The 16,202-nt window shown below is 36.8% G+C and overlaps 1 protein-coding gene across 1 annotated transcript in view; it reads left to right on the top strand.

Annotated features, from left to right (window-relative positions):
* The window catches only part of SPTLC3 (serine palmitoyltransferase long chain base subunit 3), a 147,879-nt gene extending 137,033 nt beyond the window's left edge, over positions 1-10,846 (top strand). The window contains exons 10-12 of the mRNA XM_039874475.1: positions 385-520; positions 5,443-5,572; positions 7,936-10,846. Of these exons, the coding sequence (XP_039730409.1) occupies positions 385-520; positions 5,443-5,572; positions 7,936-8,049 (380 nt within the window). The 3' untranslated portion in view covers positions 8,050-10,846. The remainder of the gene's footprint in view (positions 1-384; positions 521-5,442; positions 5,573-7,935) is intronic.
* Positions 10,847-16,202: the final 5,356 nt, after the last annotated feature.

Here is a 16,202-nt window from a genome sequence, read left to right as displayed (position 1 = left end):
AACAACTGACATGTTTTTAAAGCAATTAGTGCAGAGTTCATATACAACAGGCACCTAGTAAATGGTAGTCCATCTCATTCCTTTTTGCTAGACACCTTCCCCTTCCCCCACCTCATTTTGGTCCTGTTGCCTAGCCTGCCTTTAGTTGCTGTCTGTACCTGGCAGTACCATCCCCCTTGGGTCCTGCCTTCCAGACTCAGAGCAGTTCCCAGGCATCAGTACCCACACCTGCTCACCAGGAGATTTTTCCCCATTCTACTGCCACACCCTCCCAGCTAATGATGCGGGCCTGCACAAAGACTTAGAAATGCTTGCCAAATCAATATGACCTTTGCCCACTCTTCCCGGTGGGAATTGACGGATTTCATGCCTGTCTTTTTTCAGGGTTGCAGAGAGTACGGCAACTTGCAAAAAACACAAGATACTTCCGACAGAGACTGAATGAAATGGGATTCATTGTCTATGGCAATGAGGAATCTCCCGTTATTCCTCTGCTTCTTTACATGCCTAGTAAAGTAGCGTGAGTATCCAATGGACTCTCAGAATAACACCTGAGCCCCCAGGTGATCTGACTATGAGGCTCTTGACACTATGAGGCTCTTTCAGCACAGACATTGATCGTGCACTTTGAACAGAGTGCCAAGTTCAGAATTCAGCTTCCCAGAAGCCCCTGCCAGCCCATCAGCCAGGCCTTTTTACAGGTCTTATAAGAAGGTAACCAGGTGCTAAGGCCCACCATTTTCTAGCTTTGTGAATTTAGAGGAGTCACTACTCTAAGCCTCAAATGCAAAGTAAGAATGGTCCTGTGCTTCCTCTTGCCCTAAGATCTTTCTCATAGAGAATTTCTGAAGACTATTTCTCCCAACATTTAAAATCAACATTACTAGGCTCTGTGCTTTCTCCCGTTAAACTCTTGTGGCCGTCCTCAGAAGAAGGCAACTTCACTTTAAGGGTGGAGAAACTGAGGCTGAGAGCAGTTAAACAGCTTGCTCAAACTCATACTTGTCAAGCAGTAGTAAACCAAGAGGCCAACTCAAACTTAGGCTTGCCCCAAAGCTCATGCCCCTAACACCAAATTTTAGTGTCTGTCCTGTGAGCTTATTTGGGATTGTTTACAACTGATCACAACTCTGAAATTGAGCATTTGTAGTAACTGCATAAAGAGGAAAAAGTGACTTTTTTCAGTATGTCATAGACAATTTTGTATATGAGTCATTCTTCAACCTGCTAGAGACTAATTACCTCCATAATTAAAAAGAAGTTAAAGTCTTTTCTAAACATAAAATATTTATTTGTGTTCCTGACCAAGTGCATGGTGGAAAGTAATATTCAACATATATTTATCAGATTCTAAAGATCCTGACTCTCTTTCAACATAAACCCATTGTTGGAACTTTCTGTTTGGCTCTGTAACAGTCTGAGTAGTCTGGCAGAGTATTGGAGGTATAGAAAAGAGGTTCCAGGGCTATTAGTTGAGGACTCATGATGGGTAAAAGCGAGTTATAAGTTCCCACAAGACTGATTCTTCAAAGTACGCTCTTGTGTCATTTCACCACAGCAAAACCTCAAGCAGTTAAAACACACATGTGAGTTGTTTATTGTGCCACAGCTTCACTGCCACTCAGAACTTTGTTCACAAATTTGAGTCAGGAGGTTAATGCCTAGAATGGCCAAGAAGACAATGTAATACGAAAACATCACATTGGATTTTGCTCTGTGCTAATGGCAAAAAGGGATGACAATGGTGGTTCAAAGTAGCAGATAACCCCAAACTCTTTACTATCTGATTTTGGAAGGCACAAAAGAAAGCCTACGTTTATTCAAAGTACTTGGGCAAATAGTGTGTTCTGGAAGAAAGACTCCATACTCAGCTCATGTCAGTCTAATATTTTATCATTGGCTCATATAAAGACACCAAATATCAACTTGTTTTATTTTTATGAGTGAGGTATACAGCACTGGTGGGTAGCAATAGGGGGTGTACTGGATATTTCTGACCTTAATAATGTAAGCTGGAATTAGAATCTCAAAAGATTGGTAAAATGAATCAATCCAATGAGAAGAGTCCATGAAGAGTAAAAACTAAAGCATTTAAATTCAAGAATTCAACTGTACAATAACAGAATGAAAGCAGGAGTTCCTCTGCTCCCTTATGTGCCAGGAGCCCAGCTAATGTGAAAAATAAAAATAGAACTGAGAGGGAACTTCATGTGAAAGTCATGCTTTACAGTGTAGTGAGATGTTTGGAATGAAAAAGAATTTTGACTCTGCCTCTTCCTAGCTGGAGATATTTGACAAGTTACCCAACCTTCTGACACCCCAGTTTTCTTATTTTAAAAATGGTATATAATAGCGATTAATTGACAAGGTCATTATGAAGATTAGACAAGATGAGGTCTACCAACATTCGATATGTTGCCTCCTATATAGGACATATGCAATGTTAGCTGTTATTACTAATAGTATTAATAATGTGTATAAAGGACTATATAGTATTTGTTGTATTATAAGCACTCAATTAGTGGTAGTCATTATTATTGCTACTACTTCTACCTCCATCATGATTATTATTATTTTCAACAAAGTGCAAGACTGAGTCACCGGGGTTGCATGGCTCTCCAAAATAATTATTGCAATCTTTAGTTACATTAGTGAAAATAGAGCTTCCGGGGAAATAATAAGTAAAGATCCTATTATACTCTGCATCAATTATGCGATTTTGGACACTGGAGGATATGTCAAACTAGTGCCTTCCAATTTAAGACTTTTTTAAGGTTCAGCTAACATTGCTGAATGCTGATTATATGATACTTAAGGCTCTTAGACCCAGTGATCATCCATTGAGGGTAGGATGCTTTGCCCTAGCTTACAAATGAGGACCCCACGACCCACAAAAGTTAAACAACTTTCTAAGAGTCACTCAGATTATAGGTAATAGAGCCAGAATTCAAAGCCAGTTCCATTTACCTCCTAAACCAGAGCTCTTTTCAGTGCTCAGCACAGCCTCTCAAGCTTTAGTCCATAGGGGGAAAAATACACATCTCATTAAAGCAACATAGGGTTTAAGTTTAACCCTCTTCTCTTTAATGTCATCTTTGATGAATTCAAAGGCATCAATCACTACAATGGAAAAAAAATGTGATTGTTTGTGTTGTCTAACGAAATTTAGAACAGGTTAGTTACAAAAGGTCAAATCATCTATTGTTGGCAGGAGCTGCCCTGACAACTGGCCTTATTTCTTTCTCTGATATTTCTTCAATGAAAAGTTGATGTGTAAAGAAGCTTTTAAGTCAGGGAGTTAATTATATAAGCCAGAGTATGAGCACTTATTTTACTTTCTCATTTAAAAATTTTTGATTTTATTAGAGAAATGTGATTTCTCCACATTTCCACCTCCCGCAGAATGATAATATAATCTCTAGCCAGTTCAACTTTTGAAAAAGAGTCCTGTTGCAACTCTACCACTGTAATCTTCTATAAAGTTTGGTATAATGTGTTTTCAAACATAAAATATGCATTTAATCGTCAAGAATATATTGTATTTACTATTTGGTACGGGGCTTATGTTTTCTTTTCATGGTCCTCTCATACACTCAGAAGATGATGGGACACAAGATGCAATAATGCTGTATGCAACACAGTGCTAATATTTATTATTATTGTTATTATTATTCATGTAGTTTAGTTTCTTTCAGCCTATGCCAGTTCTAATTTCCTTTGGGTAGTACAAACCCAGAGACTCATTATATAAAATGTTCAGGGCAATTATATGCATTAACTGAAGGAGGCTAGGTTTAGTAGTGTAAGTTTTAAGCTCAAAAGTGCTCCAGGGAGGCCTCAGATTAGCTTAATGAATCAACAGTCATATATTTTCCTCTACATTCTTTGGCAAAACTCACTTCCTCTGGTACAAAGAGAAACACGCAGACAGTGAAAACACTCCTTTGGGAGTCCCAATGACTGGCCTAAGATCATGGGTCAGGTGGTTTGTACTCTAGCCATAAAAGCACTTGCCTTGTTTCTCAGACAATTATGAGCTCTCATCCTGTGTAGTTCCGTGGGCAGCCTTCCATAGGGTGATCAAGAAAGAGAAAGAACAACCTCTATTTTCAAGCTTTCTCGATTAGAAAGCTTTACCTCCTTGTAGCATTCCCAGTACAAATCAAAGGGTGAATCTTGCCTTACTCAAGCCAGGGGGCCGGAAAGGCTGTGGGTTCAGAAGGTCTTGGCGATCTCCATCACTTCATTCGATAACCTGTGTTCTGCATGACGCAACCAAAAGGCAGACAGCTAAAGAGTGAGAGGAATGAATAAACAAGCTGGCTTGCTCTCCACGTCTGGTTCAAGAATTCTTCCCGAGTTATGACTGGAAGTTTTTTGCGGTGCTGTCAGCTTCCGGCCTAAAATAAGAAACCAGCAACCTCTTAATGCTAAGAACAGATCTGAGGCATTTACCTCACTTATGGGCAGAGACACTCAGTAATTAAAGTTTCCTGCAGAGAGCAACAGATCACAAGGAAGAAAGGTTCACTTGGGGGCACATCTTTTCGTCTGACATTGGCTCTTGGCACAAGAAATTTACAGACTTTAAAAGTTTGATATTCTAGAATTGTTACTGAGATTAGCTCTAAAACAAAAAGTGGCTAGAAGCTGTTAAGAAATAAGAATCATAGTTTACAAAGATTTACCCTGCATTAAAGAACTTTGTAGTTATATGACTATATCCCACAGGCTGCATCTACCTGCCAGCCTCCATGTATCTGCACATTTGTTTCCTTTATCCCTCCTGCCCCATTCCCCTTTCAAACAGTCAATGGATTTATTATCCCTGAACATACCTGGGTGTGTTCATTCACATAAAAAAATGAGAAGACCCTTGCTATTCTCTAGCTCTAGTTTGATGGATAATAAAATCTTTGGCTCTGGAGTGAGAATATGGCTTGGGGTTGGCTCTTACAAACTCTCTGGTCCCGGTCCTCAAATTATAGTCACTAAATATAGGCTTCTTAAAATTTCCACACTATATTATTGGTATTAAGTTTTAAAGACATATAGATTTGAATTTGATATATAGTCTTTCTTTATGTAATTGCATTGTGCTAGCTGTTTGGTTTTTATTTGTAGGAACCCTGCAGACAAAAGATTTAACATCAATGCAAACTTGTTAAGCCAGGGCCATGTACATTGCATTTTCTGCTTAAATGTCAAAGATTCAGTACTTGAAATTGTTTAATGAATATGCCAGGCCCCATAATATAAGCACTCATTTATAGGTGCCATCAGGTGACTGACTGCCTCTTTTCCTTGTCCACTGTATTTGACAGAAATTTAATAACTTTAATCATTTTCTACTTATCGTTATAAAAAAAGTCAAGTAGCCATATTCCTTTCTTTGCAGCATAATTTTGTCATCTCTCAGTTAACCTCCTTTTTTGTCTTTAGGGCTTTTGCAAGGCATCTATTAAACAGAAAAATTGGGGTAGTTGTAGTTGGATTTCCAGCTACTCCCCTCGCAGAAGCTCGGGCACGATTCTGTCTTTCAGCAGCACATACCCGGGAGATGTTAGACACAGTGAGTACAGCACAGGCCAGTGGAATCTCCAGTTCTGGTACCTTGGATTTTGAGTGCATTTTTTTTATTGAGATGGCTTGGGTTTCCCCGGGTTTTTCCTGGGAGGTTTATGAAAACAACACCGATAAAACTCACTGCTAGAATGGCTATCATCAATAAATCAAAAAACAGCAAGTGTTGGCAAGGATGTGGTGAAAAGGGAACCCTCATACATTGTTGGTGGGATTGCATATTGATACAGCTGCTATGGAAAACAATACGGAGGTTTCTCAAAAAAATAACAATGGATATACCTTTTGACCCAGCAATTGCACTTCTGGGTATTTATCCAAAGAATATCAAAACAATAATTCATAAAGATCTATGCACTCCAATATTCACAGCAGCACAATTTACAATAGCCAAGATATGGAAGCAACCTGAATGCCCATCAGCAAATGATTGGATAAAGAAATTATGGTGCATATATATAATGGAATATTACTCAGCCACAAAAAAAAAAAAAAAAAAAAATGAAATCCTACCATTTGCAACGACATGGATTGACCTAGAGGTTATTATGCTGAGTGAAATAAGTCAGACAGAGAAAGATAAATACCATATGATTTCACTTATATGTGGAATCTAAGGAACAAAAAGAACAAACTAATCAAAAACAGACTCACAAATATAGTGGACAATTTGATGACAGACAGAGGAGAGGGAGGTTGAGGAGGTGGGAGAATAGGGTGAAGGATTAAAGTACAAATTAGTAGTTGATAGTTGGGCATGAGGATGGAGAGCACAGCACAGGGAATGCAGTTAGCATTAACATGATGACTAAGTGGAGGGCCAGGGGAGGGAGGGAGCAATTGGGGGAATCATTTATGAACAATATAGATGTCTAACCAAAATAATTAATTAATTAATTTGTAAAACCTCACTGCTAAAAAACAAAAGTATGCAACACTGCCCAACAATGTGATCAAGTCAGTAGATACAAAAAAATCAGTTTAGTCAAGACTTGAATCAAGTCAGTGTCTTGATTTCATAGAAAATACTGACTGAATAGCCAAATATTGTTCTATTTACTAGCTCTTACATGCAAAGCTAATTTAATATTTTATTTCATGATCAACTGCCTGCATACTGACATTTTTGATAGCCACTTTTTATAGTCATAAAAAATATGACCAATATAGGCAATATGTTGGCAAAACCAAAAACAAAGACAGATCTATCCTATCAGCCATTTACATAAGGTGTAAATGACTTTAAAACCACATTTCATTGTCCTTTGATTTAATCTTTATGTGAATGAGTATTCTCAGAGAATTAAGCCATCTCAATCAGTTCGAGGTTGATGGAAATTTCTCATAATGTCAATACAATTTATCCAACACTATTGAGTGTCTCCTGTATGCAAAACCCTGGGGTAAAAGTCTAAGAGGGAATATTAATAAATAAGTAACTAATGATAATACCAAGCAGAATAAATTCATCTGGAAAAAGAAATATAGACAACTGCAGGAACATGAAGGTGGAAATGAATATTATATATGAAATTATTTAAGTTCACCAATTATATATGAATGAGTTATTATATATAAAAGTGGGAATGACTGAAAGGGTCATTACGCATTAGTCATTCACTCAAATGTTAACAACTCTCACTTCACCTTTTTCAAAGCTTTAGACTTTAATGTTGTCTTCCTCTTCATTTGACAGGTCAGAAAAAGAGGTCAAAAAATTATGCCCAATACCATAAGATTAGTGATATACTAGAAGTAAAAATTACACTTTGTACATTCTTGATCTCAGTTGTTTCATTTGTAAAATTGGGCATACAGTTACCTGCCTGAATTAAGAGAATTAAAACAGATGAGTTCTTGGTCTCTTGTAGTTTTAAAATCTATTATTCTATAGAACACAGAGATGAGTATTTAAAACTGAGGGAGGGAAGAGGGGTGAGGCAGGGGTGGGGGAGCAGGCATGAGAGAGAGAGGAGGATGCTAATCCTCTCCCACAATGTTTTATTTCGCTCTTAGCCAGGTTGATTTGCTGTGTCATGAAGACATAACCCAAATGTAATCCACAATCTTATCTGTTTCTTCTTCAAGGCTATCTATAAGTCATTAAATTTTAAAATAAAGCTAAAGGGTAAGCATGGGTCAGATGCTTTTATTCTTCTCCTTATACACCAAAAATAAGTTAAACATTTAGATTAGCACTAGCATCTCTCTAGCGCTGGTTTATGATTTGGATCTTTCTCTTTTTCTTTAAAATCAAAGAATCTGGCAAAAGAAGGCTGTGGCTCTCTGTACAGGAGAGCAGAGACACTTAACAAATTCAAAGATAACTGATGGAAGGCAATCTCTTTCCAGGTTTTGGAAGCCTTGGATGAGATGGGCGATCTCCTGCAACTGAAATATTCCCGGCACAGGAAGTCAGCGCGCCCTGAACTCTATGATGAAACGAGTTTTGAACTTGACGATTAAATTTCCTGATCCTGAATGGAACCTAAAGACTTTGCCAGAAAGACCTCTTTTCTTGCCTCAAAAGGAATATAAATGGATTTCTCCCCCTTTCTAAGGATAATTTTGGTTTCTGAATCAGTTTAATTTAATGTCTCCAACTCAGGACTGAAGAGACAAAAATATGATTTTAGATTTTAAGCTCTCCTCTCCCAAGTATCCCCTTACAGATATACATGCATAAACACACACTTCTTAGAATATTTTTAATAGCAAGGAGCCTGTGTTTTAGTTGCTACCATGCAGCCTCTTTGGTTCAGACTCTTTCAGGATTTCCAACCAAATGAAAGGGTTTTGATTTTTAATTCAGGGTTTTGATTTTTATTTCATCTGCAGACATGGGTAAGAGTGGTGGGCAGTAGCCGACCTTCTTGTTGCATGCATGAAAACACCTGCTAGAACCCGGTATCATGAGAAGTTCCAGGCAGGAGTGTAAAGACATGTTGCTTCTACCATTTACCACATTTGGACTTTTTCCAAGGACAAGTGTCACAAGCCATAGTTAGTGTTTCAAGGAAGAGAGCAGAATTGGCCAGCAGCAACTAGAGACATCTTTGAAGGAAACTTTCCTTTTCCTCTTGCTGGTCTCATACAGTTTTACAGCTGAGCTTTTGAGGTTTGGAAAATTTAAGACTTTCGTTTCATAAAGGGGATAGAAAGAAAGCACAAGCCAATTTTTGGCCTAGACTAAAACCATAAAGTTATAACAACTTGAATATTTTCAGTACCCTATGGAACGAATGTTCAGCATGCATAAACTTTATGACTTTAAGAAATGAATTGTCATTTTCCTATTGAATTTTAAATAAATGGTGATTCAATTTCCTCGAGTTGACTCCCAAGACTACACCTGAAAAAATGTATTGATTCAAAAACAACATGGAAAATCAAATTCTACTCAACTTTTTCAAGACTGACACCCCCATATACGCCTATTAACATTAAATAGTACTGTCATCTGCACATGCACTTCATTTTAGTGCAAAGTGGGCTTGCACACTATTGGCAATTAACTATAACTTACTTCAGTTCTGTCTGTCCGTCTCTGTATCTCTCTCCTCCCTTCTCTCTCTCTCCCTTCTCTCCCTCTGTTTCTGTCTCTCTGTCTTTCTCTGTTTTTATATCTCTTCCTTTCTCTCTCTCTCTCTCTTTCTCTCTCTGTCTCTCTCTCTGTCTCTCTCTCTCTCACTTGATGTGAACACAAACTTCCCTGGAATAGTACCCCTTTGCTAACTGGATCTAGTTGGTATGGAAAAAGCCAGAGGAAAACCTTATCTTTAACAAGCTCGCAGATGGTGCCCAGATTTGGAAACTCTAAAGAGCAGTGGTGACCTTTTAGCAAAGCTTCTGTAACAATTTGAATGAGTTACAGAACATTCCACTCCATCAAATGACACTATAAACAAATCACTTCAAGAGAGGTTTGACTTTGTGTGACACAGATGGACCCAAGCTTTCATGCTGTGCATTGAGATAGAAATGCACCCCTAAGCACCCGTATTGGGTGGAGCAATATGCCTTGATACTTAAGGCTTATTAAAAGATAAAGGTGATCTGCATGGAAAGTTTTGATGGGGAAATTATAACCCCCAGTAAGTATAACAGTTTAAGAGTGGATCATGCACATTTTTAAGTACTATAAAGTTCCTCATGAATGTTTTTAAGTACCATTAGCGGAAGAGGAGAGAAAGTGGGTTCTGAAAATGCAGGTGCCCTATCCAATGACCGATTTTGATAAGTAAATTCCAATCATTCTCAATAAACTGGTAGAGCATTAGTTATGCAAAGATAACATATGTTGTGTAAATGTGCAAAGAAAAGGAAGACAAGTAAGTCTTTTCTCTTGAAAATGTGCATTTAAATGAAATTGACCCCAATTAACTGTCCAAAATGCGTGAATGTCTTCAGTCCTGTAAAAAAAAAAAGGAGACAAAGAGGGCAGCGAACATCTGGGACTTCCATAAGGTGCAGCAGGCAATAAGATCCCCTTCCATTCTGAATGTCTGTGATCTTCACACCCACGATTTGAGTTTTAAGGCTCTAGCGGGGGTGTCTTCATGAGCAGAAATGCCTATCATTATTACATTTATGGAGGATCTTGAGTCTAGCTTACAATAGAAAACTAATTACTTAGCCATCTGTCATGGGAAGCGGAGGAAGTTACTCTCCCTTCATCAAGAACCAAGAGTTCTGAGGCAATTTATTACTTTCTCGTGTACCTGATAAAAGACTCATCTCTGTCCAAGAGCCTATGCTGAATATACATTTGTGAGAGCAACTGTAATCCAAGTGGTATGCTTCCTGAGCACATAAGAAGGGACCTAGCTCCCTTTGAGCTGATAAGATAATAATATATATGTCATGTAGAATGAGGTTGATTAAGAAGGTGATTGTTTAATCTTTTCTACCCCTTAAAAAATCTTTAATCTCTGATTATTTATTTATTCCAACAATAACTCTTGCATAGGGTGAAAGTCTTAACAGTTCTTCAAACATGCAATGCTCTTCTGTATTTTTCTTCAGTGGTAACAAATATAAGTGGTTTACTCTGACTTAAAAGCTCTGACGATGAAACTTTAATTCTTGAATATATATATTTTTTGTTTTCAGCAATGATAACAAATGCTTCTTCAACTTATCTGGTGATTTCTTGGCAATTCATCCTGGTCTCAGTGAGAAAAACGTATTTGAAGTCTGTTTTCTCAGAACACCCTATGCAATTGTGCGATGTTTAGAAATTAAAAGGAGTCTATATTTTAAATGTTTCTAAGCAATTATTGTGGGACACTGTCTTACAGTGTTGTAGTGTGTGTATGCATGTGTGTATGTGTTTCACTGAAAAGTTTGAGGTGACTAATTTCATGCTTCCTGTGAAATGTCAGTCTCTTTAATAAACAAATCACCAAAATTGATATTAAAAATAATTGGTGGTTTTGTGTTGATTTAGTTTGGGTTATCCTAAAAAACAACTGAAGTAGAGATTTGCATTTAAGAATTCTATTGAGGAAAATTGGCAATGGTGGCTGGCACTGGCTTGCAATATGTCATGAGAACCAATTGTGCTCATCTCTTCCCAATTCTGTATTCAATGACATCACATTGATAGCTTAAAATTGGCCGTACTGGAAATATTTACACCATGGAAAGTGGCAAACACTACAAATTAAGGATTTGGAGAGCCAGCTGTTACATATTTACCGGCACACTGTTGAGACCACACAATGGTACAATATCTGGGTTGGAGTGAGGGAACAGGATTGGAAAAAGAAGTTGAACTGTGATGTCGCCATAGCAAAGGACTTAGTCAATCCCATGGGGAGCTATGCAGCTGAGACTGTCCTTTAGAGTTATCCCAAAATGAGGCAAAGGAGACTTTATGTTCTCTCTGCCATCAACTAGTCACAGGATGCAAGCTACCAGGGTAGAAGTATGGGGAAGGGTGTTACCATGCCCAAAACTATTTATCTGAAGGCAATTCTTGGGGAGGAACTCAGCTTTGAGCTGACAACAGTCTAACTGCTAAAATATATATATATATATTTCTAATCCATCCTCTTTTAAAAAAGTTTTATTAAGGAAAATTTTAAAAATACAGTAAAATATAGAATAGTATAATGAACTCACATGCACCTATCACCAGCTTCAAATATTATCAATTCATGGCCAGTCTTTTTATCTAATTTCCCCACCCACTTCATTTCCACTCCCACTGGATTACTTTGAAGCAAGCCCAGAAATCATATGATTTCATCAGTAAGTATTTCACTGAACCTCTCTAAAAGGTTGAGATGTCTTAACTTATTCCTTAATTTGTCTCAACCTCATGAAATGATAAGTCTTTAGGATACCAAAGGCATTAGAATGAGTGAAACATTAACCTTTCCTTTTTCTATCTCATACCCTGCATACAAATCTCCTGGATCAAGACTAGAAATTATTTCTAAAGTAAGTATGTGGTATCTTAAAATATAATAAACCAATTAGTTTTGGACACTTATCATTTGTCAGACATTATACTAAGAACTCTAACATACTCTATCTTCTTGAGACTCTCAGAAAGATTAATATCAAAATCATCTTGGAAGATAACAGTGTTGAAGATGTCACAGAATTAGCAAAGCATAAAAAGAACTCCCAGGACTCTGACAGGACATTGCTTTTTTCTGTTAATGCCCTCTTCCTTATCAAATCAAATTTCTACAGAAATTATTTCAGGTAAACTTTATATTAACAGAGGTAATTCAAGCAAGAATAAGAGAAAAAGTGAGACCAGCTTACCAGTTGAGAAAAGGCTGATGCTTGTGACAGTTAGGGTTTAAGGTTGAACTTGTCACTCTCATTCTTGTTGCATCCCTTGGTTCAAATGAGAAGCTTAAATCTGATGGTTGCAAGTCAACTTCTCTGAAAAGTTATCACAGATACAACTCAATAAAATACCCAACATCAGGAAGTCAGAGTAGAAGCAAGACGTGATTTTTATTTTTAATGTGGCATAAAACAGTACTCTCTTTTATTCAGCCTAGATGCTAATTTTTATATCAAAAAAATATTGATTGAAGGAGCTAGTGATTTTGGCCCTCACCCAAGTTTATTCAGGATCTTTCTTAATTAGGTTTGGGTCGGCTGCAATGCCCATGGTCAGAGTTAGGTCTGGCTCCAATCACCACATCATGCTCTCTACTTCATCACTGTCCAAGGAATATAGCAAGGAAATTGCTGCTTCTTTGTTTCTCCAACCCATAAGTATGTTTTCCTTCCAGATTTGAAGCATACATGGAACAAATGTGTAAGGAAGACCAAAAGAAGTGTAATGGCTTCACTAGCCTACAACCTGACCGTGATCCCCAGCATGAATAAGGTTCTCTGTGTGAAAAATGAATGGGTAGCATGTGAGATCATGGAAAAGATCTTGGCATCTTTTGAATGAAAATTTTTCACCAGGCTGATGCACCCAATCAGTCTATGAGTTATTTAAAAGGGAAAAATAATCTCTTTTGCCAACAATACATGATTTCCCAATAATGTATCTATTTTTTAAATAATTACAGTTAAGTCAAGCAACTATTTTCATAGTATCCATATCAATTTTATATACTTTTTGCCAGTCTTTTAAAAAGTCTCTGATTACATAAGACATCAGTAAATCATGTCACATATTATAGACACCTATGACAAAATGGGTTTTCCTTTATATATAAAATAGTGTATTAATATTAAAAAATGTAATTTAGTTCCTCTAAAACATTTTCAACTAAATATTTATGAAGAGTTTTTAACTCAAAAAATTCTTAAATAAAACTTCAAAATATATATGTGTAAGATATTCTATTATTAAGACAACTTAAGAGAAATCGACAAAATGCTAAAGATTTCCTGTATAGTCAATGTTATAGGCACATTGTATAGAAAAATTAAAATATTTTATTAAAGTGGATTTATATCTAATAAGATGAACATTTATATCTAATAAGATGAACACTTATATCTAATAAGATGAGCGTAGTGGTTAGATATTTACATAACTTACAAAGTGATCCCCCTGATAAGTCTAATACCCACTGGCACCATACATAGTTATTACTCACTACGTTCCTTATGCTGTAATTTAAATCCCTGTAACTGTTTTGTAACTGCCAGTTTGTAATACTTAATCCCTTCACCTTAAAAATAGATTTTTACCTAAAAGCATCTTCATGAAATTTTGCTACACCAAAGATAAAGAGAACTAAAATGTTTCCAGCTGGGGGAAAAAAAAAAATCTCACCTACAAAGGTAAAAGTAACATTTTATTTCTGAGTATTATGAATGTGTCCTCCATCAAATTTATTCCAGTTTTCAACTTCCCCGATCTGTGCCAGTACTGAACATTATGTTTTTATAATCTATATTAATCTGATAGAGAAGAAAACAGATTTTCATTAATATCTAATTTGCACTTACTAGTGAAGCATGTTTTTATGTGGACGTTGGCTGTTCTCTTGGTCTTTTGCACATTTTTTGTTTATATCCCCTGCCACATTTTCTATCATGAATGTCTCATTAGCATTACTAGATACTAGAAGACAATTAAGCAATGCTTTTGAATTTAGAGGGAAAATAGTTTTTAATCTAAAATGTTATATCCAAAAAATCCACCTAATCAAGGAAGGATGAAATTTAGACTCTTTTTTTTTTTACATGAAAAATTTAGAAATTTTATTTCCTCAGTACTCTTTCTTTTAAAATAATTACTTGACCAATACTCCAATAAACACATCTAAACAAAAGGAAGACATGGCATCAGAAAAAGAGCAGAATTAATCCAGGAGTACAATGAAAATAAATCCCAGAATGATAATTTATTAGTTAAAGTGATTAAACTTTCATAACAAAAGGTAATGGGCTGTTTTTTTGCCATATAGAACTCAAAATTAGTGTCTGTGGTTGGCAAGCACCCTCCTCCACATGGTGTTTCAAGGACCCAGGCTCTTTTCATGCTCGGAACTCTACCAAACTGTAGAACTTTACCACTTCGTGTGTTTTCAAGGCCACAGATTTCAACCTGTAAGAAAGGAAAAGTGAGCATGGACAAGGCCCACCTCTTATTCCTGTCTGATGGTTGACTTAACTCTGACTCTTTGGACACATTCTAAGGAGGAAGCAGAATTGCTGCAGATGATACTCTGATATCTCAATTCCTAGAGATCTTCCCCCAACATGAACTACTTTTACTCTCATCAGATAGAAGAGATCTTGTTAGCTCTATCATACTCCAGTTATACAGCCCAGAGTCATGATCCCACGGCAGGCTGGTCAGCAAGTCAGACCAGTCTCTTATCCTATCTCTCATTCTCATCACCTTATCTCATGTGGAAGCATTTACCTAGTTCCTCAGAAAAGACATGTGGAAGGTGGCTGTCAGATCTGAATGCTCTCATCTAAGGCACCTTTGAAAAGGCTGAGCTGGGCCAGACTGGTTGTGGGGGTACCACAGGGGTGAGTGTCCATTCATGTGCAATTCTCAAGCAGTGGGAACTCTGTGTTGGCCAACAAGAACTTTGGACATGCTAAGTCTAGCCCATATACTCCTCAGGATATAAAAAAAAAGGTGATAGGTTTCTCACTTCTGTGATCTTCACTCTTTCTCTCAAATTGTCACACCTCACATCGAGGACCCTCCTGGGTTTCATTAATGATAGGGAAACCCGGCCAACTGGAGATTAGTATAGATTTGTTTGAGGTTGGCTCTTTTAAAATTCCACTTTCACAGGGTAATAGTTTGGAGTGAAATGCTGGAAAAAATGAAATTTGGTACACTTTATGGCTTGTTTATCCATCTGCATCTTCCCTGGTGCATGTTTCTAAAGTCTCTCCCCTCCTGGGTTATGACCTTTCAGGGTTTTGCAGCTTGTTCAAAGCTACTCTTCAGTGACTGTTTAGGGACTAGGAGAGCCACTAAAAATAACAGTATACACAGCAATTCATTCCTGCCCCATCATCATATAGTGGCTTCCTTCATTTCACCATTCAGTCTTAAACCGAATATATGTGAGTGATGTGAAAATATAATTTATATATATATATAGTGGATACTCACCTTGCTAAAGTAAGAATTTGAGGCCATGCTTTTAGAAAACTTTTGTTCATCAGAATTCCATAAACATTCATGTTCAGGTTTTTTGGATTTATACTTCCAAAGTTCATGATAAGACAGATGTTCTATTAAAAGGGAAAAGCACCAGAAACAAAAATCTACCAGTGAGCTTCACACTTTAAAACTTGCTTTTCTTTTTATATTATCTTTTTTTTTGCTTCTGAAAAAAATTAAAAGTTTTAATAAAGTAATGCTTAAAATGAAAGACAAGCAAGTTGAACCAAATTTAGTTAACCGAAGAGCTAAGAAATTTTTTAAAAGGTGTCCTGTTTTTATTATTGTGCTCTTGAATTATAAGATATTCCAACAAGTACAAACTGCTTTCAACATTGTTTATTACTTATCAAATTTGAATGTATGGATACACTAAAAATGTACATGCCTTTTAAATTTAAAATTCCTCCTCTGAGAATTTTCACTAGAGAAATACTTAAGGACTTTAATTGCTGTCAACATTATAGTCTTAATAACCAGAAACTCTCTC

The sequence above is a fragment of the Pteropus medius genome, unplaced genomic scaffold (assembly GCF_902729225.1).
Source record: "Pteropus medius unplaced genomic scaffold, Ma_sr-lr_union100, whole genome shotgun sequence".
Taxonomy (NCBI): Eukaryota; Metazoa; Chordata; class Mammalia; order Chiroptera; family Pteropodidae; genus Pteropus; species Pteropus medius.
This window is presented reverse-complemented; position numbering and strand designations above follow the sequence as displayed.